Source organism: Talpa europaea, assembly GCF_964194135.1.
Source record: "Talpa europaea genome assembly, contig: HAP1_SCAFFOLD_355, whole genome shotgun sequence".
NCBI lineage: Eukaryota > Metazoa > Chordata > Mammalia > Eulipotyphla > Talpidae > Talpa > Talpa europaea.
This window is the reverse complement of record NW_028167787.1, coordinates 10,584-32,628: the sequence shown is the minus strand read 5'-3', so window position 1 is coordinate 32,628 and position 22,045 is coordinate 10,584. Positions and strand designations below refer to the sequence as shown.

The 22,045-nt window shown below is 51.3% G+C and overlaps 1 protein-coding gene across 1 annotated transcript; it reads left to right on the top strand.

Annotated features, from left to right (window-relative positions):
* Nucleotides 1-5: 5 nt before the first annotated feature.
* On the top strand, nt 6-20,982 carry LOC311188142 (prostacyclin synthase-like; the record flags this gene model as incomplete). Its single annotated transcript, XM_084259895.1, has 8 exons — nt 6-82; nt 1,679-1,807; nt 3,800-3,951; nt 8,761-8,942; nt 15,695-15,863; nt 16,849-17,030; nt 18,127-18,278; nt 20,841-20,982. Coding segments are annotated over 8 exons (1,185 nt in total), but the record flags the coding sequence as incomplete, so codon positions are not given.
* Nucleotides 20,983-22,045: the final 1,063 nt, after the last annotated feature.

Here is a 22,045-nt window from a genome sequence, read left to right as displayed (position 1 = left end):
ACGCCGTCTTCCTCATGGAGCGGATCTTCGACGTGCAGCTTCCACATTACAACCCTAGTGATGAGAAGGCCAAGATGAAACCGTGAGTAGCTGAAGATGACACCTGGGGGTGGGCCAGGCTTCTACCTGCGTAGCCCAAGCCCCAGGAGGCCGTGCTGGTCTCCACAGCCAGTGTCCAGTAAAGACATTTTGTTTAAAGAAAACAAAGTGAAACACAAACAATCCAAAAAGAACTGGGAGGAAGAAGAGCTCGTGGCTTTTGAGGGGCAGCTCTGATTTTAGTAGGAAAGACCAGGCTTTCAGACAGCCAGACACTCACTCAAATCCTAGCTCCATCATATCCTAGCTTTGTGACTTTGGACAAATCACTTCCCCTCTCTAAGCCTCTGTTCCCTCATCTGTGAATCGACAGGAGGTGGGTGGGGTGATCTGAGTCTGTACTCTGCCGGCATCAGGATGCTCTCGTTAGTCTTCACCATACTGGAGGACAAGTAGCTCATAGCGCCACTTTACAGGTGAGGACACTGGGGCTCAGAGCTCAGAGAACCCAGGTGACTTGTCCTGCGGAGCGATGCAGGTGAGGACACTCACTTTACAGGTGAGGACACTGGGGCTCAGAGTTCAGAGAACCCAGGTAACAGCTGGGGAGCAATGCAGGCTCTGAATTACAAGGAGCACTTAGATCAATGGGAGGACACGTGAACACATTTAGCACACCCATTATTTCTCATGCGTCATGTCTGTTTTTACCCAACTTGAGCATCCGAAAGCTCCTATTACTTAGAAGCTCATGGAATCCCTCTAGAGGTTCTCCCTTGGAATTGTCCAGGAACCCTAAGGCTTACTCAATCTAAAGGGATCTAGACAGGTGGAGGCGGAACCGGAAGTCTGAGCAGAACACCAGCTCTGTTGCTGCCACACGGTGTCGCTGTTGAACAACGCTGCACCGCTCCATGGACCCTGTCAGCTTGCTGTGGCGGACCCTTTCCAGCCTAGGACCCTGTGCAGGTTGCGGAGGGGCTCCCCTCCCCCCCAGCAGCGGGGCCTTAACCTTGGCTGTGAGAGCCTACCTTTCTTGACTTCTGATTAGAGCTTAGTCATGACTCAAGGCTGACTATTTGGAGGCGCCATGCTTCAGCCACACACTCTCCCACAACTGGTTCTCTCCCCAGATCCCTAAGCACCCAGGGTGAGACAGGCCACAGCAGATTCCCTGTTCCTCATGTCCAGCTACTGGCTAGCAGTGCTTGGCCAGGGGACACTTTAACTCTCCAAACAGGCCTCCCTAACTCTGGGTCTCAGGGAGAAAGGGTTGACCTCTTCGTCGTCCCTCATGCAGGAGTCTGTGGTCCTTATTCAAGCTCACATGCTTCTGCCATGGTTAGGAGTTCAGGCTCTGGAGTCGAACAGGTCAAGGTGTCAGTCCCAACCGTATCACTTACTGGCAGGTCACTTTCCTCTCTGTCCCTGCGTTTCTCCACCACTGAAATGGGTGTTGAAAGAGCTGTTGGAAGATGATTGTGCGCAACCTAGCAAATGGTAACCACTGCTAACCATTTAATAAGGTCACCTTACCTAAGCCAGTCTTCCAAAGGAGGCGCCCTGAGTGGGCACATCTCCCTTTGGAAGCTGCTTTCTCACTCAGCCTTTGTTCCCTGCCCAGGACTCTCCTCCACAGAGACCTCCAGGCGCTGACGGAAGCCATGTATACCAACCTCTGCACTGTCCTGCTGGGTGACACCACAGAGGCGGGCAGTGGCTGGCAAGAGATGGGTCTCCTGGATTTCTCCTACAGCTTCCTGCTCAGGTGAGCCCATGCAGCCCCCACTCTCCTGAGGGGACCCCAGCACTCTGGGCCTGGGTTAGACACTAGTAGTGCCCAGAAGAACCCCTCTGCCCGCATCCCCGTCCACTATGCCCCTCACTCTCTCCCCTCTCATCACACTGGAGCCTCCTCGCTGCCCCCCTACCAGGCCAGGTACATTCCCACCTCGAGGCCTTTGCAGCTTCAGTTCCCTTGCCCAAGAATGATGTTCCTTACATATCTGCACAACTCCCCCTTCATATTATTCTAGTCTCGTCTCCAGGGTCACCTCCTCAGAGAGGCCTTTCCTGGCACCCATTTAATGCGGAGCCTTCTCTCCCTGCCTGGTCCTAGGCCAGTTGTGTTTGTCTTTATGGCCCCTGGCGCCACCTACAGGGCCTGTGTGTGCTCACACGTGTCTGTCTCCAGCTGGCTGCGTGTAACTTTGATGTGGAGGTGGCACAGGAAGGGCCTTCAGGTCCGCTGTAAAACCTCGTGAGCTTCTTGGCTTTGGGTTTATTTTTGGCTTGTTTTTCATTGCCTATTTTTGGTAGAAATATGTGTGCGGGAAAAGAAACAGTGCAAGTAGGATGACAAATGTTGACCACGTCACACAGACCTCAGGGCCCGGCGGGCACTGGGTAGCCAGGCCAGCTCACGCCCGTCTCCGTGGGGCAGCTTCTGGCCCGGCTCAGTAGGTGGGCCTGCGAGGCTTGGGTGGCCCAATTCCCGGTTTTTTCAAGATGTAGGGGGTCATCCAGGTTTTGTATACATTCCCCAGAAGTTGGTAGGTAGGTTCAGCATGTCTTTAGGAAAACTCTACTGACCAGATAAAACCCGACCTTCACTGCAGCTCTACTCTGCCTTTGCGCTGAGGGATGCTGGGCAGTATGGGGACGGGACAGGCCTCTTTCGGCCTCCACGCTCCCTCATTCCTGCCTCCACCCTCTCCTTGGGAAATTCCTCTCCTGGGAGAGTCAGGGTCTAAGATTTGCTCAGCAGGGACGGATCAGGGTGTCAGTGGCCTCTCTCTGCACAGGCCCCGTCCCTCCCCCAACATGGAAAAAGTGAAAACCTGTGGTTTTCCCTTCAGGACTGAGGCCAGTGGGGCTGGGCCCCTGGAACATTCAAAAGTGGCTGGTGGTAAAAACATTCTCTCGGGACCATTCCTGCGTGTGCATGTCAATGTGAGAGTCGTGTGGGTGTGTCTCAGCAAGGGTACACACTGGCTCCTGTGTCTCATCCTTCCTCCTGGCCCTGCAGGCCCTGTCCCGCTCCTGCTCAGATCCTCAGGGCCCCTCAGGTCAACCTTCTCACCATTGCACCCCTTGTCCTGCCCTGTCCTGCCCTGTGTGCCCTGCCAACTCCAAATCTGCTCTGTCCTGTTGCCTCACATGCCAGCTCCAGCACTGGGCAGGTGATCTCAGGCAGCTCTCTGTTCAAGCCCTGGTTGCTCCCTCAACTCTAGCTATGCCTGCTGCCAGACCTCATCCAGCAGGCCTCTGCTCAGGTGCTGCCTCCTCCAGGGAGCCTGCCCTGACTGCTCCTCCTGCCTCCCACCTCTCCCACTGCCCCTCCACCCCCACCCCACTCTGCTCGGCATCACAGCCTCCTTGCTGTTCTTCATCACTCCATGGCCTTCCTCGCTGCACATGTCAGCACTTGCCCTTCCTCTGCCTTGGATTCCCTCCCTTTGATCTCCCTATGCTGGCCTCCATCCCTCTGGTTCCCACTTCACAGTCAGCATCCCCTCTTACCCCTCCTGGGCTCCACTTCCTGTTTCTTGTACCTCCGGGCACCAGCCGATGTCATGCTCGTGCCCTGGTGTCTCTTGTGTTGTCTGTCTCCCGTGCTCACGTGTCCACCCCACAAGGGCCTGGACTCCCCAGCTCGGAAGAGACTGGGGCACGGAATAGGAAAAGCAAAGCCAGTTGCCACGAGGAGTTTTGCCTAAGTGTCCGAGGGGGACCCTGACCTGCTGTTTGCTGCCCCCAGAGCTGGCTACCTGACCCTGTACGGAGTCGAGGCCCTGCCACGCACCCCCCAGAGCCAGGCCCAGGACCGCGTGCACTCGGCCGACGTCTTCCACACCTTCCGCCAGCTCGACCTGCTGCTCCCCAAGCTGGCGCGTGGCTCCCTGTCTGTGGGTGAGCACCCTGGGGCACTGGTGGGTGCTGGGGGTGGGGGCGGAGGGGACGGGGAAGGAATCCAAGTTCAAGTGAAGGGCACAGGCCCTAGAGGAAGGACACTGCACGGCCCTGGGCCAGTAAGACCCGACTCTGAGGCCAGGCAAGCAGTGGGCGGCCGAGCTTGTGCTGAGACGAGGGCTCCGGTGGAGATTTTGAGTCATAAGAGCTGGAGTGGGGTCTGGGGACGTGTGTGTTCAATTTTGTGTTTTAAGATTTTAATTTTTTAAATTGTTTACCAGTAGTTAAAGTTGGTTGTAAGAAATTCGAGCACTGTAGAATATTTCAGAAGAAACAATAAGAATTCTTTACTTTTCCTCCACCCCCACCTCACCACACTCCTCGCAGAGGTCACCCTTATTACTAGATTGGACTATATCCTGCCAGAGCCTTCTCTAAAGACACACACACACACACACACAGAGTAGTGTACTTCTCTAACTATTATTTTCTATTTTTAAGGATTGGTATTTCTTTTATGACTGAGGTATAATTTACATACATAGAAGCACACAGGTCCTAAATGTGTGCTTTTAAGCAGAGGTATTTCATGCCCCTTCCAAGCTAATATCCACCCTCCAGAGGTGGCCACTGAATGGGTTATTTTGACCTTAGATTCATTTTACTTGTTCTCAAACATCGTATAAATAGAATCATACAGTGTGTGCCCTTTTGTGTCTGGTTTCTTTCACTCAACTTCATAATTGTGAGATTCATCCAGATTGCTGTGTGTATCAAAGTTTGTTGTTTTTCATTGCTGTATAATATTTCATCGGGGGAATACAGTCATACATTGCATAGACTTTTCAGCCCACGATGGACACAGCCTTGGTGTGCAATGCACTGTACCTTCTGGGTTTGTGGGTTTCCCTTTTATGATGGTCTCAAGATGAAATTGCCTGACAATGTCTTTCTCAGAACATGTCCCCATCATTAAACGATGCATGGCTCTATAATACAATTTCTCCATTCCCCAGTTTGGGCCTGTCATGCACATTCTTACCTGCGTCTGTGGTCCACCCATGCTCTCACATCTCTTAGTTTTCAGGCCTGTGCTCTGTATTCTCTCTGTGCCTTAGTGCCCTCATCTGTAAACTGGGAGAACAGTCTGATCTTCTTAGAGGTGACCATTAGGACTAAAGAGGAAATATGAGAAGAGCTTGTTAGTTGAGCACTTTCTATGTGCCAGCTACCAGGTTAAGAGTTGTCTCTTAACATGCTCACAATAGCTCTTCATTTCTTTTCCTTTATTTATATGTTAAAACAAAACTTAAATGCATTTGATTGTTTAAATTAAGAAACATTCCTGCTTACAATTATTACAGTTTCCTATGGAAACCAGTGCTAACACCATGACACATGTCCCGTCAAGCATCTTACAGGGATACTCTGCAGAGATGAGTATGTACATCAGGAGCATGTCTGTGTATAGTTATGAAAAAAGGATTTTATTTCCTTTTTGCATGTTGTGTTTTTTAAACCTCGCATAGCTGTACTTTCTCTCCTGTCAGAACATATATTTTCTAGAGGCATTAGCCAATGCAATTAAATAAGAGAAAGTTGAAGCTGGTATAATAATGGGTAAGGAAAACATAAATATTCCTATCTGTAGAGGATCTGATACTATACTTGGAAAATCCTAGAAAATCAATGAAAAAAGTAATTCACACAGGAGAGAATCTAGCAAAGTGGAAGGGTAGAAAACTAACAAATTCAGATGACTCTCTTGCCCTTCCCTGTCTGTCTTTAGCCCTCCTCGCCAATAGATTTGTATAATTGTTTTCTTTTGAGTGTGTGGCTAGTATAGTATTTCCTTGCTCTTGTATGACTTTTACCATCTGCTGATTTTATTTTTCTTTGACAGTTTCCTAGAAGTGGGTTTGTCAGATCAAAGGGCATAACCATTAAAATTTTTATTGTGTGCTGCTGCATCTTGTCCAACCACGGAGGAGTTCCTCTGCCTCCCCAAGGCAGCATCTGCTCCTTCCCTGCCAGATGTTATCAGTCTTTCCACTTGTTTGCCAATCTGATGGGCAGAGGCGGGGTAATTTGTTTTAATTTGCATTTTCCCACAACATTGTCAACATGCAGTTATCAGCCTTTAAATCCTTGCCAGTATGATGGGCAAAAAAGGGCCTCTGGTTTATGGGCATTTCCCTGACAGCTGTGAGGAAACGTTTTTGTTGTTGTTTCAGCCATTTGCTTTTTCTCTTTGTGAGTTGCCTACTCGTGTCTCCTAATGTCTTTTTAGAGGCAGTTCATCCAGTCATTGAGTCCTGCCATCAGTGCTGGAAAGTTGGTATTACTGTGCTCATTTTGCAGGCTCATTTTGAGGCTCCGACAGGTTTGTCATAGACCACGTGGTAGGTGGCAGAATCAGCAAAATGGAAACTTGGTCTATCTGATTGCAAGATCCTGTGCCTGGAGCACCTGAAACATCACAGCTACGACTGCTTCTCCAGGAGACAGTGGTTTCCCTGTTAGCCTTTCCTCCAGGGGAGTCTGGGTAGATGCAGAGCCCCGACTCAGGGACACTCAGGGAGCAGCCATGGCTGGGTGTAGGAAGGCAGCATTTCCCAGTGTGGGCAGCAGGTGGCGGTGTTAGGAAAGGTTTCTCATCTTGGAACCAGAGTCTGGGGGGCAAAGAGACTTACGATTTTGTTGAGGGGTGGGTGAAGCCTTGTAGCCTCTTTGGAAGAAAACATTGGCAGAACCTATGAAAATATAAAATGCATTTTAACCCTGTACTTCCACCTCTAGGAATTTATCCTATAGAAATGCTTGCACATATCTACAGATACACAAAGATATTTCCTTGCCACATAGCTTGAAGTAGCAAATGCTAGAAGCCACCTAAATGTCCGCCAGGAGGGATTGATGAAATGAATTATGTGTTCATAGAAAGGAAAAGTGTGCAGCTGTAAAACAGAATGCAGCATACTGCTATGGGGATAAAATCCTCTTACCAAAAAGGTGCTGAACATTGGATGTGTTGTTTTTTCTTAAAATGTGTTATTTCACTTTTTTATACTAGCCATCCTAATGGGTATGAAGTTATATCTTATTGTGAATCTGACTTGCATTTCTCTGGTGATTAACGATGCTTTGTATTTATTGGTCATTTGTATATCTCTTTTGGAGAAGTATCTGTTCAAGTTCTTTGAACATTTTTTTTTAATTGGGTTGTTTTGTTGTTGAGTTCTAGGCATTCTTTATATATTCAAGCTACTGGACACTTATCAGATATATGATTTGCAAATACTTTCTCCCATTCTGACTATTTTTTCATATTGCATTGCTTTTTAAAGTCTTCCTTAAAAGTCGTGTTTACAATGATGGTCAATTGTGCTGTCAGGCCTCAGAGAATGCCAGTCATTTCAGAATCCACGTTCCACCTCCCATTTTAGCTGTCTCCTCACATGGCTCCTGGATGCATCCAGACATCACCTCACTGCAGTGGCTTCCACACTTCCTGTACCCACACTCACCTGCTTATGATCTCTGCAGGCAGGGCCTCCCGAGAGGTCTGACAAGATCTCAGGTGGGACCTGGGCATTCCAGGAGGATTGTCCAGTGCCTGAAAAATTGAGCAACAGGAAAATAATGTTTTTCAGGGGCTCATCACTTTAAACTGAGAAGCATGTCACCCAAAAAACTATTAGGAGGTTGAAGAAAAGCATATTATTTGGAACTGTCCCTAATATTCTTAAGACAAAGAAGCTGAGCCTGCATTGTTCATGCTGTCAGATACACTGGACTGTGTGGCGGTGTAAGAACCGCTGGATCCTTTGCAAACACGGCTTTGTGGTTCAAAAAATCAATGCGGCAGTTTCTGGTACTTTGAATTAATAATCCAAAGGAACTCCCGCTTTCCCAAAGTGATTCTGGAAAAAGCAAATCTTGTATTTGTGAATATCTATCTATATCAACACTGCATCGTCCTGAGCGTTAGCACCACAGGACATCAGCACACGCATACCTTCCCTGAAGTCAGGGCCTGTGGGCCCCTCAGGCCCGCTGGCCGTAAAGACAGGCCCACCTCCTGCTGTCTGCCCTGAGGACAGACGACATTGTCTATTTCCTGGGGATTGAGACCCAGTGACCTTAAGCACCGTTGACCTGCAGAGATGCTTTTGTTACCTCTGCAGTGATAAACATTTACTAACGTGCTAACCTTGACAAAGTCAAAGATGCCCCATGAACAGCTGGATTTCCAGCTTCCGAAAGCCTCAGCTCCCTGGCCAGGCTGGCTGCCTTCTCAGCGGGCTGAAGGATGTATCTGTGGGGGCTAGGCAGGGGCCGCCCCACTTTTGCTCGAATTCTCACAAACTCTTACTGATGCTCCTCCCTCATGGACTTTCCTTGCTTCCCTGGAGGTCTTGGAGACCCCAGACCCTCCTGATGTCCCCTGCTGCTTCTGGGGTCTCCTGAGTGAAGCCATGTTGAGTCCACTGGCTGTTTCCTATGCTCGCTCCTGCCGCAAAGCAACACCGTACATTCCACACGTATTAGCTGAGCACCTGCTGTGAGTCAGGCCCTGGGACTAAACCAGACAAGGCCCTGCTCCTTCTCCTGGGGGTGAGAGGTCACAAGGGAGCCAGCATACAAATGGCTCTTGCTGGAGTCACCTGGTGGTGGGGCCTGTCCCAGTTGCTTCTTTCCCATCAGAGCTCCCACCCCTCTGCCGTGACACTCAGCATTCTCGGCCTCATGGGAGGTCAGGGCTGGGGATGGACCTGTAACCCCCACCTCTGTGCTCTGTCCCTGCAGGAGATAAGGACCATGTGTGCAGGGCCAAGGGTCGCCTGTGGAAGCTGCTGGCCCCGGCCAGGCTGGCCACCCGGGCGCACAGGAGCAGCTGGCTGGACAGCTACCTGCTGCACCTGGAGGAGATGGGCGCGTCGGAGGAGATGCAGGCTCGGGCGCTGGTGCTACAGCTCTGGGCCACGCAGGTGGGCGCAGCGGGCTGGCGGCATCTGCAAGTGTGGGTGTGGGGATGGGAGGTGTGCATCTGAGTGTGTTGTTGGCACGCACAGGCTCATGAGTGTGCATGCACGAGTGTGTGCAGGAGTCCATGTGTGTGCATGGGTGTGCACTGGCAAGTGCTTCCAGGGCCCAGTCCAGGCGTTTTCAGCTATCAACAGCATACGTCCAGGATCACTCCTGCAATATTCTTTTTTAAATTTGGAAAAATGTCAACCTAGAAAAATGCAGGAATGGTTGAATGAACTCATATGTACACTTCACCTTGATTGCTCAAATTTTAACCTTTTGCCACATTTGCTTGCTCTGTCTCCCTCTCTCCTACTGTATTATTTTATTGACCCATGTGAAATTAGCTGCAGACATCATGACTCTTTACCCCTAATTACTCCGGCAGGCCTCTCCTAGGAGCAAGAATTTTCTCTTAGGTGACCACAATGCAACCATCAGATTCAGGACAATTACCCCAGATGCAGGAGCATTATCTGATGTGCCGCCCTTATTCCCGTTTTGCCTGTTGTCCCAGTAACGTCCTTTATGGTTCAGCTTGGTCCAGCATCCAATCCAGGATCGACGGTGCCTTTAGTCCCTCCGCCTTTTTAGTTTTCTCTAATATGGAACTGATTCTGTGCCTTTAGAGATCCTGACATTAAAATGTGCAGACCAGTTATTTTGAAGCATTGCTTGAAAATTACATCAAGACTCTGCTTCACTGCTGCCTATGTTGCTTTGTTGCAAAGAACCTGTTGCTTATGTTTCAGTCAGGGTGGGGGCGGGGGGTGGAGCAGAAGTCAAGGAAACAAATACAAGGTCATTTTCGATGGGGATATGCAGGGTCTAAAACAGGGTGGTGCAGAGAAAGATTCTGGGGTCTATGCTAGCCAGGATGGTTCGGGCCTCCCTGTGGAGGAGATGTTTGAGGCCTGAAGGACAAGAAGAAGCTAGTTTTGTGGACTTGGGGAAGATGTGAGGCATTCAATATTCCATGCAGAGGAAACAGCAAGTGCAAAGGCCCTGAGGTTGGTATCAGCAAGGAGCAGGATACCAGAGCAGCGTGAGGAGAGGAAGTAAGACTAAGGGCCGAGATCACTTGTGGGTCCAGCAGTAAGGACTTGGGGTCTTTCTCTGGTGAAGCGGGAGCCCTGCGAGGATTCCAAGGAGAGGAGGGACAGGACCTGAGGGGCAAGGGCAGAAGCATGGTCACCAGTGGGGAGACAGTGGTAGTGTGTCCGGTGGAAGCCATGGAATAGATCGATTCTGGAAACAGAGGGAAGGCCTCACCTTCCCTTGGTAGTGGATCAGTGTTTGGGGGAGAGAAAGCAGGTGTGAGGAGGCTTGTCTCCAGGCCTGGTTCCTGCCCGGGGGCCTCCTCCTTCTCTTGGCCTCACCTGAGTCATGACAGTTGCACAGGCCGACATTTCTGGGTAATTCCTCTCCCATCGACTTGAACTTATTTTTAGTTTTCTCTCAGATCCATTAACTGCCCTTGCAGGCAGAGGCTGGTATGGGGTGGGGGCTGGGTTTAATTAGCAGTTGGGGCCCCATTAGTGCCTAATAACATATTTATGGGCAGAAACTTGGAGCTCCAAACTGTCCCCAAATCCCTTGTAGAAGTGACCTGTCAGCTGATCTGGACACTGGCCTGGGGGCTCAAGTGGCAAAATATCCAAGGAACAGTTTTGGGGGTGGGAGGGGCGGGAGCTGGGGTGGCATCTCTGAGGTCAAGTCATTGGCAGTGTCCAGAGTTCGGGCAGGTGGGGCGGCCCTTCGGAGCCTGAGTCCAGAGAGCAGGGCCAACACCTGGGTGCCCAGTCGTTTCAGCACAGGCTCTGTGGCCTGGATCTGAGTCCTGAATTTGCCACTTCCTGCCAAGTTAGTCCTTTAGTTTTAATTTGCCCATGCCTCGGTTTACTCAGGATGCCGTCGTGGGGATGAAAGAAGTAGGACAGGCGAAATCCCTAACCATGCTTGGCAGGCTACCCTGACTCAACAGCGCCCTCAGTGCAGATGGAGTGAGGCCCCAGTGCCAGGCTCCACCCTGGAGCTGGGGACAGAGCAGTGAGCAAGCCTTATAGAGCTGACACTGTGGCAGCAGAAGACAATCAGTAAATAAATAATCACAATCATGCATCGCTTAACGCGGTGTGGGCAACAGCAGGCTGCACAGATGGTGGTGGCCCCACCGGGCTGCACCTTACCAGCTAGGTGTGCAGGGGGCTGGACCGGCCAGGTTTGTGCATTACACTCTGTGATGGACACAGCGATGTAGGCGCCTAGCCATGCGTTCCTCCGAAGGCGTCCCTGCCATCAAGTGATGCGTGACAGCACATCAAATATATTAGAAGTAGTAAGTCCTATGGCGAATTACTAAAGCAGGGAGGGAATGACAGAGGGCCATGGGGAAGGGCTACTTTATGCAGGCTGGCCAAGGAAGGCCTCACCAGGAAGGTGACATTGAGCAGAAACTGGAAGGAAGCGATTGAGTGGATCTGTAAATAGATGGGATGAGGGTGGCCCCGCAGGGTGGCAGCAAGTGCAAAGGCCCTGAGGTGGGGCTGAGAGTGAAGGCAGGAAGGCAACAGGTGCCAGACCACACAGGGCCCTGCAGGCTGGGGAAGACTTTGGCTTTTGCTCTGAGATGGGCCTTTGAGAGCCCTTTGAGGGCTCTGGGCAGAGAACAACACAGTCCTCCCTCTGCTTGGGAGGGCACAGCTGAGAAGGGACTGCAGTGGTGGAAGTGGAGGCAGGGAGGCCAGGCGAGAGGCCACTGCAATATCCAGGCAAGAGAGGCTGGTGCTGGGCCGGGGAGGGAACACACGGAGGGCATTCGGGGCCTACTTCCAGCAGAGCAGCTGGAGTTGCTGTTGGGTGGGATATTGGGAGATGCTTCATCAAAGATGACTCCAGGTTTGGTCCCGAGCAACGGGAAGGATGAAGTTGCTGTAAACAGACAGAGAAGGCGGTGGAAGGAGGAAGTTTTGGGGGAGAAAATCAGGAGTTTGATTTTGAGCTGGACACGTGAATTTAAGGTGGAGACTGGGGCGGGACCCTGGAGCAAAGAAGAGTCTGGTGTTGGGGATTAAGTTCCGGCTGGAGACAGAGGATTGAGAGTTGCCAGCGTGGAGATGGCCATGAACCCACTGACCTGGGCACCACGGGGAGGGTGAATGGAAAGGGCTGAGCCCTGGGCCTCTCCCCAAGCCCCATCCTCCGGCTTTTCCTAGTGTTCACTTCTTGCTTAACAGCTGCAGGTTTATCAAAAGCAATAACTTAGCATGGGTAATTGCTATGAATTAAAAGGCCATACTTTATTCAGATTTCCCTCACTGAGGTGCTATTTGTCTTCTTCAGGTATTTTTTTAATTCCCTTAAACACTTTTTTTAATTGTAAAAAATGAAAAGAAATATAACTAATCCCTCAGCTCTTTTTTCTTCTCTGATGGCTCCAGCCCCAGATGTGCTTCCCCAGGCGGTAGTGGGGCCCACCAGGGGAGCCTGACAATTTGTCAGTGCAAGGTGGGGAGCCTCCTGTCCTGCAAATTCTAGCACACATGCCACGTGTCCCTGGAGCCCATCATGGCTGAGGGGCCGGAGGGTCTCATGGAGATCTGGAGCAGGTGGGTCAGCCCCAGAAGACTCTCATGGACTTGGAGTGAAGTGGAGGTAGTTCTCAAAAGCAGAATCGGGTGCTGTTATCCAAAGGTGAGGGGGTGGGAGAGGGCCAGGCCGGGCTGCAGGTGTCGCCCACCTGCGGGGAAGATACCACAGGATGGCGCATGCGAGTCTGGCACGTAGCGTGCCTCCTGGACGCCAGTACCTCCACGCGCGGAAAAGGTAGGCTGGACAGGCACTGCTCTGTCATGGCCTTTGGCTTCTGTGAAGGGAATGAGGTTCCATTGAAACAGCCTCCTGGGTTAACTGAGTCAAATTCCCACTTGAGGAAGTTCACCCCAGGATAGGGAGTTCAGGGTTTCTATGGTCACTGGGTGGTGCACACATACACACACACATATCTCTGCAAATGGGCCAGGGCGGCCTTTGTGCCCTCCCTAACTTGCCACGGCTTTTCCTGAAAGCAGAGAGAAGGGAGTGGCCTCCTGCTTTGTAATTAATGAGCGGTCACCCCCCTCTAACCATCCAGCAAGATAAAATGGCCCTGGCACTGAGTTAACCCAAAGCTGAATTATTTATGGCCTCCATCCCCCTGGCTATTTAAGTGATGAACAGCAGGTGACCTTGCTTACATCCACCAGGCTGGAGGTGCCGGGGAAATTGCAGTCTGAGGCATTCACCTGTTCTCAAAACTGGGCGAGCTGGTGGGAGAGGGAGCCCATCTCTGAGCCCAACATGTGAGGTTCACTGGCTTGGGGTCTCAGTGGGTCCTAATAGCTGCCCCATTTGACCAAGAGGGAGATTCTGAGACCCAGTGGGGGGATTGACTTGTTCACAGTCACAGAAAGTGGGGAGCTGGGAGTTGAACCCACTCTGTCCTGTCCCATCCAGGAATCTGTGGGCTACCTCCTAGGCTGCCCGGGGTCCCGGGCACAGGTGCTGGGCAGTGGGTCGGGACTAGCAAATGCTTCGTTTTCCTTTTCGTCAGTAAAAAGTGCCATACTGGGGCCTGCTTGATGGGCGGCTGGCACAAGGGAATGTGGTACCTCCTTAGCCTTGAATTCACAGAAGCTAAAGAAAAAGTCAGAAACCGCCTCACCATCCTTCATGCAATGGTGCTTTTTTACCCTCTTTTACCTTTTTTTTTTTTAATCTGTGATGAAAATCATGCTGATTTTAAAATCTAAATCTTTATTTTACTTAATGTTGTGTTCGGCATTTCCCCACACCATTGGAGATCGTCGTAAAAATCATTTACTTTGTTTCATGTTACAATAGTGCATCCATATAAAAAAATTCCTTTTAAAAAAAGGACAGAGGCAGGGGCCTCCCTGGTGGCGCAAGGGGTTAAGACACAACCTATGAGGCTGTTCGTAGCCACTGCAGCATGAGTTCGATCCCCTAGCAGGCCAGGGAGCTACCCACATGGTGCAGCAGACCTCTCCTGACTTGCCTGCTGCTCCCCTCAGCAGTGTATTTCAGTCAGTCTGCCTGTTCTGTTCCCCGCTCTGTCTCTGGTGAATCCTCTCACCCCTCACACCTCTGGCCTGTACCCCAGCTTTTGTATGCATAAATAAATAAATCTTAAAAAAAAAAAAAAGGACAGATGCAGAGAAAGCCCCTGTCCCACCCTCTGTGCTCCCAGCTTCTGCCCAGAGGCAGCCTCCATTGCTGCTTCTTCTGTCTCCTTCTAGAGATGGGATCTGTGATTTTTCATGAAAATCCCTCTAAGCACAAACGCAATGGTTGTACCCCGACCCCCGCTGTGCCTCTTGCCATCTGCATGCGTCAGTGCCTCTTGGGTACCATCCCCAACAGGAAGCCCAGAGACGGCTTATTTTTAACAACTCCCTGTATCATCATCTTATAAATGACGATGGATCGTTATTTCTCTCATTGATCTCAATAGCTGTGGAGGTAGCTTCCCGTCTTCGGCTGTTACGTCAGCACTTTGACAAATATCCTTGTGCAAATGCCCTTTTGTCTGTGTGTAATTACGTCAGTGATAGAACGACTGGGTAAACATTGGATGACTAATATTCCACATTGCGATTGGATAGTCACTCGTGATAGACAAAAATCTTCCCCTACACCAAGGCTTATGGGCTTTCCACGCATGTCTGGAGCTCAGTTAAGGGTACTCCATATGCATTTTAGCCACATGCCTGACTATTAAAATGCTCTGCCAAGGCAGACGTCTCAGAGGAAGAAATTCCATCTATTTTCTTTATAATTTCACTTTTGGAAAAAATAAAATAATTTCACTTTTGAGAGTTTTAAGTTATTTTTGTTCAAGAAATCACTGCCATCTTTGATTACTGCTGCTTTGCTTTATACATGCAGAATGTGTATATATCTGAAGGCAGATATTCATATGTTGTGCCAGTTTGCCTATTGCTATGTAGTAACTACAGAAACTCAGTGGCATACACTGTCAAGAACTTAACTCACACCTCTATGGGTCCACTGGAAGTCAGCTGGGGAGACTGGGCTCAGCTGGACCCCTCAACTCTGCTCCATGTGTTTCCTAGCCTCCTCTAGGTACAGGTAGGTTAGCCAGACAAGGAATAACACACACACACACACACACACACACAGTCCCTGATGGCCTAGATTTAGAACCGCTGGCCTGTCCATTTCACCTCTCTCAATTGGCCTACGCAAGTCAGTGGCTGAGCCCAAATTCAAGGGTGTGGGGAAATATGCTGAGCCTCCCTAATGGGAGGAAGCACAAAGCCACTTGGCAAGGATGTGGTAGCAGAGAAGAGTAAAGGATTGGGGGCAGGATACAGTCGATAATCCTAATTGTCATCCTTTGTTCCTACCATGATGCTTTTCCACTGATTAGCTCTGAAGATGACCTGGATGATCTCAGATCAGCGATTTTGCTCAAGGTCAGGGATGCCTGGAGAGGCCTGGAAGTGGGCATTGGGCCAAAGCCACAAAGCAGATTTGTCTGCATCCTGAGGCTGCAGCTAGACTTGGATGATGCCTGGATGTTGGCTGGGGTGGGAACCTCCTGGCCCAGTGCCTTCACCGGGACTGTGTCCGTGGCTCACGCCCCAGGTTTGCCTTGTTGATGTGATAACGGGCCTGCTTCTCATGGCAGGGGAACATGGGCCCTGCTGCCTTCTGGCTCCTGCTCTTCCTGCTCAAGACTCCTGAGGCCCTGGCTGCTGTCCGTGGAGAGGTGGAGCATTTCCTGTTGCAGCAGGAGCAGCCTGCCTCGCAGATGAGTGCCCTCCCGCAGAAGGTCTTGGACAGCATGCCCGTGCTTGGTAAGCTGCCAGCCCCATGAGAGAGCCCGCCGACTCTGTCATCATGGACCCCCTAAGCCCTCCCAACATGGGTGCCCATCATCCAGAGTCCAACAGTGCCTTCTGGCCCAGGGTCTCCTTGAGCCTCCTCTCTCAGCCCCAACATCTATCTCCAGGCCCCTGTCTCAGCTGCCCATGATTTAAGGTCTCAGTGGGACATTTTGGTTACAAATGGCAGAAAACTGAACTTAAAACTGGCTGGAGCAGAAAAGTGACTTTATTTGGGGATGGAACTCATACTTCCAAAGGTTCAGAAGCTGTGTGGCTTCAGGCACAGCTGGATCGAGGTGCTTTAACAATGGCATCAGGACTCCAGCCTGTCACTATCTTTCGGCCCTATTTCGCCAGGTTGGCTCTAGACTCTGGCTGGCATGATGGCTGCCAACACCTGCAGCAGCCGAGCTCTCTGCCCAGTGAGGTGCACTTCTGTGCAGCATCTGACCCACAGCCCTGATTTTCCTATCCAAAGTCTCATATGACTCTTTGGGTCATATGCCCATTTTGAACCAATTACGGGCTTCAGAAGGTGGAGGTGCTCTCACTTGCCATCACTATCCAATTCTAGGAGCTGGGGGTAAAATCAACAGCCCACCCCCTCAGAGTGGGGTGGGGGGTGTTCAGAGCGAAGTCAGGAACTGTTTCCAGAAGGGGCGTGTATGCTGGAAAGGCAGAAACAACTGCTGTGGATGGCTGGCTCGGACATCTTCCTGACTCCCACCTCCCCTCATAACTTCTGGACCACACCCAAACCCTTGTGTCCGAGGTCTCTGAGAGCTGGAAGTGACCACCTCATCCTCATTCTCTGGCCTTTCTCAGCCACTCTTGCCATGTGGGCAGGTGGTGTAACCCTGCTGAGCCTCCCACCCTCCCTGTAAAATAAGGACGGGGTGGCACTCGAGTAAGTGGGGGGACAGCGGCCGACCCTGCCTGTGCCCGTCCCGTGCAGACAGCGTGCTGAGCGAGACCCTCAGGCTCACGGCCGCGCCCTTCATCACCCGAGAGGTCGTGGTGGACCTGGCCATGCCCATGGCTGACGGGCGGGAGTTCACCCTGCGACAGGGAGACCGCCTCCTCCTCTTTCCCTTCCTGAGTCCCCAGAAGGACCCGGAAATCTATACGGACCCAGAGGTAAATGCATGCCAGCCCCCGGGACCAGCCTGGTCTGAAGGGGAGCCCAGCTCTGCTCTCTGCTGCGTCACCAGATCACTTCACCTCCCTGCCTGCTTCCTCCCCTGTGAAACGAGCCTCATAATAATGCTACTCCAGGATCATTAGGAAGATTAAATGAGATCCCAATAAGGCAGGTGTCCCTTGTGAGTGCCTGGCACGCCCTGAGTGCTTCGTAAGTGATAGCTGAGCAATTTTCCTTTTTGCAGAATGCTATCATGTCAACTTCTCGATACTTTTCCTTCTCCCTGAACTTTGAGATAGGACAAATGTTCACAATTTCTAACAGATTTGGGTGCGTACTGTGTGTCAGGCCCTGTGCTATATGCACACACCCATCCACCCACCCACCCACCCAGCCACCCAACCATCCATCCATGCACCTCTCTGCCCATCTAGCCATTCATCCATCAGTCCCTCTTTCCGTCTGTTTATTAGTCCATTTACCTTATTTTCCACCCATTTTTCAGCACCTACTTTATGCCAAACCCTGTGCTAAAATGCATCCTCACCTTAACACTCTACAGTGTAAACCAAGGAAGTTGGCATTCTCTTTTTTAAAAAATAATTTTAATTTCTTTGATTTTAAATGATAAAAGTAAAATAGACCTACGCGATAACATACACATCTCTATTTAAAAGTAAATTTTTTTCTCCGTTTCCCTTCCTCTCCAGTCCCACAAAACTCCTTGTTATTGGTTTGGAGTCCAGCCTTTAAGTCATTCTCTTGCTTTTACAGACCCACCTGGACACATTCACACACACGCAGTAGGTGGGTGGGTGTATCTCTGGGATCAAGCAATGCATGCTAGTCCAACGCTGGCTTTTTCTCGCTCAGTACCAATCTGAAAAGCTCTCCCCGTGTCGGCACTCACAGACCAGCCTCAGCCTTTTCTAGATAGTGGTCACCGTTTTCTAGCCCATTCCCCAGCTGCTGACCCTCCCCTTGGCTCCAGTTTCCCTCTTATAAGCCAGACGGTGATGAACGAACATGTTTCTTGGTGCGCGCATGTCTGGGGAGGCAGGAAGTCAGAAATGGGCCCTATTCCCGTTTCAGGTATTTAAATACAACCGATTCCTGAACCCCGATGGATCAGAGAAGAAAGACTTTTACAAGGACGGGAAGAGACTGAAGAATTACAGCTTGCCTTGGGGTGCAGGCCACAACCAGTGCCTGGGCCGGGGCTATGCCATCAGCAGCATCAAACAGTGAGTGTGTTGGGGGGACAAGGCCCCCCAGCCATCTGGTTGGCACAGCCCTCCCAGGAGCTGGAGGGGCTCAGGCAGGAGAAAGGTTCAGGCCTGTCTCCAAACTCACAGGGTGCGCCCATGGGCAGTTTGCCCACAAATCTATGATTTGTGTTGTTTTAAATGGATGCTATCTTTTAAAAATCAGAAGTGCTCACACGAAAAGCCAGATTCTGATTTCTTTTGAAATGATCAAATCTGGCAACAGGTTTTTCTCTCCATTCCTGGTGCCCAAATCCTAAACACCCAGAATGCCAAACACTGACAGCCCCTGCAGCGCTCAGCTCTCTGTCTGCAGCTCCTGTGCATGTACCAAGCCCCACGGCAGGCATGGCTGACCATCAGTGTCCCCACCTTGGCTATTTTAACATCGGTGGGATGGAACACCCCATAAGTTTTCTTCCCTGGACCCCAAGATCTTGGACCCAGGATCAGATGGACAGGCAGGGGTTATGACATTTGCTCTGTCCTTCTGTGCAGCCCCTGCATAATCAAAAGATGGGTGACCTCCTCTACTTCAGCAACTGTAAAATGGGGGTGCCAATTATCATTGCCTTGCAGGGGTGTCAGGACAAATGAATTGGCTCTTTCTTAGTACTTAACCCACAACCTAGTACATTGTAGGCATTTAGTAAACATTGTTTGTTATTAATTTACACGCAAACAGTAACGTGCACATTCCACTAACCTCGTGGCTTCAGTTTTCACGGTGGTGAAACGGGGACCATCACACAGCCAGCTCTCTCTCATGCTCCTTGTATGTTCTAAAAATCACCTTGCTGGGTGAAATCACCCCAAGTACTTTTTTTTTTTAAAACTGCAGAGGTTTCAGGGGAAATAGGACTAGACCTCACAGATACCTGTGACACATAAAAAAAGATAACTAGGAAAAAAATGCTAGCACAGGCTTACGAACGTAAAACATGTAAGAAAGACCAACGTACTACAGTAAATACGGGGCTTTGCTTTGACAACGACCTGGATGGTGTTTGCTGTGTAAGTGGTGCCGGAAGGGGTGTGGCTGCCACTGAGGCGGGTGTAGGGAGGGCTACCTGGAGCCTGACACCTCATGGGCAGGTGGCTCACCCCCCTCCCACCATCCCCTGGTGCTGAGGTCCCTTGGGCAGAGATGAAGGTGTATTTGTGTGTTTTGTGGGTCCCTGCACAGCTCAGTTCAGCCAGGCCCGGGGGTTCGCGTTCTCCTGTGTTTTTGTAGGTGAAATTACACAGAAGCAAACGCGAACTTTTGCTCAGCTTCTCCAGACCCTGATAATATCAGTCACGCTGGACCCCACTCAGTGTCCAAAACAAGCATGAGGGGGCCCTGACCCTGGCGCCTACCTCACAACACCTGGGGACAGAGGAAAAGAGAAATGGGTGCTTGCATGTGTCGGGCACCTAGTGCTGCAATAAATCAGCTAATTTTTTGTCACTTTCATCTCACTTAATGACCATGATGACTGCTGGGTAGAGGGTCCCCCTAATACTGACTCGAAAGAGGTCAAGTCTTTTGCCATGGTCATGCCCCCGGTAAATGGAGATGCCAGGACCAAATCCAGGCATGTGCAGAGCCCCCCTCCCATATAAGCTCACCCTCCAGCACCCTCCAGCTTCAGAGCTGGCAGGCACCCATCCTGCCCCTTTGAGCAGATGGGGAAACCGAGATGCACGCACCCTGAAAGAGCAGAGCCCAGCTCTACACCCAGCTCAGTGTCCAGGGCACGGCTTCACTCTGTCCTCAGACTCAAGAGCCCTGCCGGGTGCTCAGTGCTGCTGGGTCTCTGCGGGGGGTGGCGGTGGGACACAGAGCGATTACATCATGCACACAGTAGATGCTTGTTAGCAGTTTTTCCAGAAGATGGCAGTGAAGACAGCTTTTCTTGCAAGGTCAGTCTATTCTGACAGTTTCCCCACAGACACCAGGAAAATGTCTCCAGGGAAGGTGCCTGTTTTCATCCCACAAAGACACCTGCGAGTTAGCAGCAGCCTTGACAGCGACAGATGCAAGGGTGCCCCGAGTTTGGAGGGGGGGCGTCCGTCTAATCAGGAGAGGCCAGGCTATGCTGCTGTAACAAACCACCCCCAAGTCTCAGCGCCTTGGAATATCAGAGGTTTACTCGCCTGTGGGTTTGGGGAGCTCCTCCCCCTCATGCAGAAACTCAACAGTCATGCTGTCTCCGTCTCCCACTTTCCATCTCCCCACTTCCCCAGCTCCACGTGAGGCCCGCATAGCTAAGGGGCAGAAGAAAGAGCTGGCAGGCTGCTCTGGAATGCTTTGGTGTACAATTGGCACTGCCAGCCAGAACCAGTGGGGGTCTACCCACAGGAGGCTAGCATGTTGGGGGTCTAGCACATGTGGGGACAACTTGGACCTCTGGGGAGCTGTGGACTCCTGTGTCCTGCTCTCTCCTTGGCCCACCCTCCCCAGAGTGAGTATCGGAATCAGGATCAGGAGGAAGCCATGAGCTTCCTGACCAATTCTGGATCAGCCCCCCACACCCCCTCTTCTTCTGCCTTCTGTAGATTTGTGTTGCTGGTGCTGACGCACTTGGACCTGGAGCTGACCCACCCAGATGCGGAGGTCCCTGAGTTTGACCTCAGCAGGTACGGCTTCGGGCTGATGCAGCCGGAACATGACGTGACCATCCGCTACCGCCTTCGCTAAGGCCGATGGGAAGGCCAGGCCCACTCCAGCCAGCCTGACGCCCGCAGCTCTAGGCTCAGTGTCCGCATTTGGCCTGGGGGCAGAGCTTTAACACCCTTGGTGCCGGCCTCACTGCTTCTCTGCTTTTTTTCCTGCAAGGCTGAGTCAGGAGGCTGTGGGGGGGAGAGGGGTAGGGGGGTGAAGAGAAAGTGAACAAAGAAAAGACACCAGACGCTCTGTGGACTGGCCACCGCAAGGATTTATGCCCAAAGTGAGGCTCCTTCTGCTTCCAGCTCACCTCAGTCTTCTCACCTTATGAAACCCACAAAATCTAGGCAGACATGGCAGGATAAGAGCCCTCGCTCCTGTGCCCCAGCTCCGGAGAGGCTCCTTCCAAGTCCTTCATGGTGGGCTCCAGGCCAGAACCAGCTGGCGCAGATGCTGTACCCCAGAAAGGCCCATCCCACCTGGCAGCATGTCCCTTGAAATAAGCTCTGCTTCCGAATTATTAAGCAAAGACGCCCCATCTCATCTGGCCTTCTGGATGCCCCTTTCGCGGGCACCTCCCTCAGCCTCATTCTCATTGATGCTTGAGAAAATGCAGGTGGGATTTCCCGGGGCTGGTGCATCTGCCGTGCAGACACCAGCTTCCTCCCGACGCTGGGCTGGGAGCGGGAGAGTTCTCTGTTCCAGAGTTAGGCGCACCAGAGAGTGGATTTCCCCAGGGCTGAGACTTAAGCAGAGACCAGCCTGACGGGACCGGTCATGTTAGGAAGCACCAGGACGGCTTGCACTGGTCAAGCGAAGGAAGGAGGAGGCGTTGGTTTCCTGTTTTCTAGCTCAGAAGCTCCAGCTGCGGGCACGATCCAGCCTGCAGCCCTGCTTTTGTCGGCATACACTTAAAAAAATTAGTTGTTATATCCTCTTTAAGAGAGTTAGTTCAAAATGTCCAGCTTCTCTTGAGCACTTGCAAAACCTAGTGCCAGGGGCAGCCATTGGCGAGAGCTGAGAAGCGCTGCCTCCATTCCGTGGACACGTGCCCCGACCCCTGGGCCTCCGCTGGGCTGCTCCCCTATGCACAGTA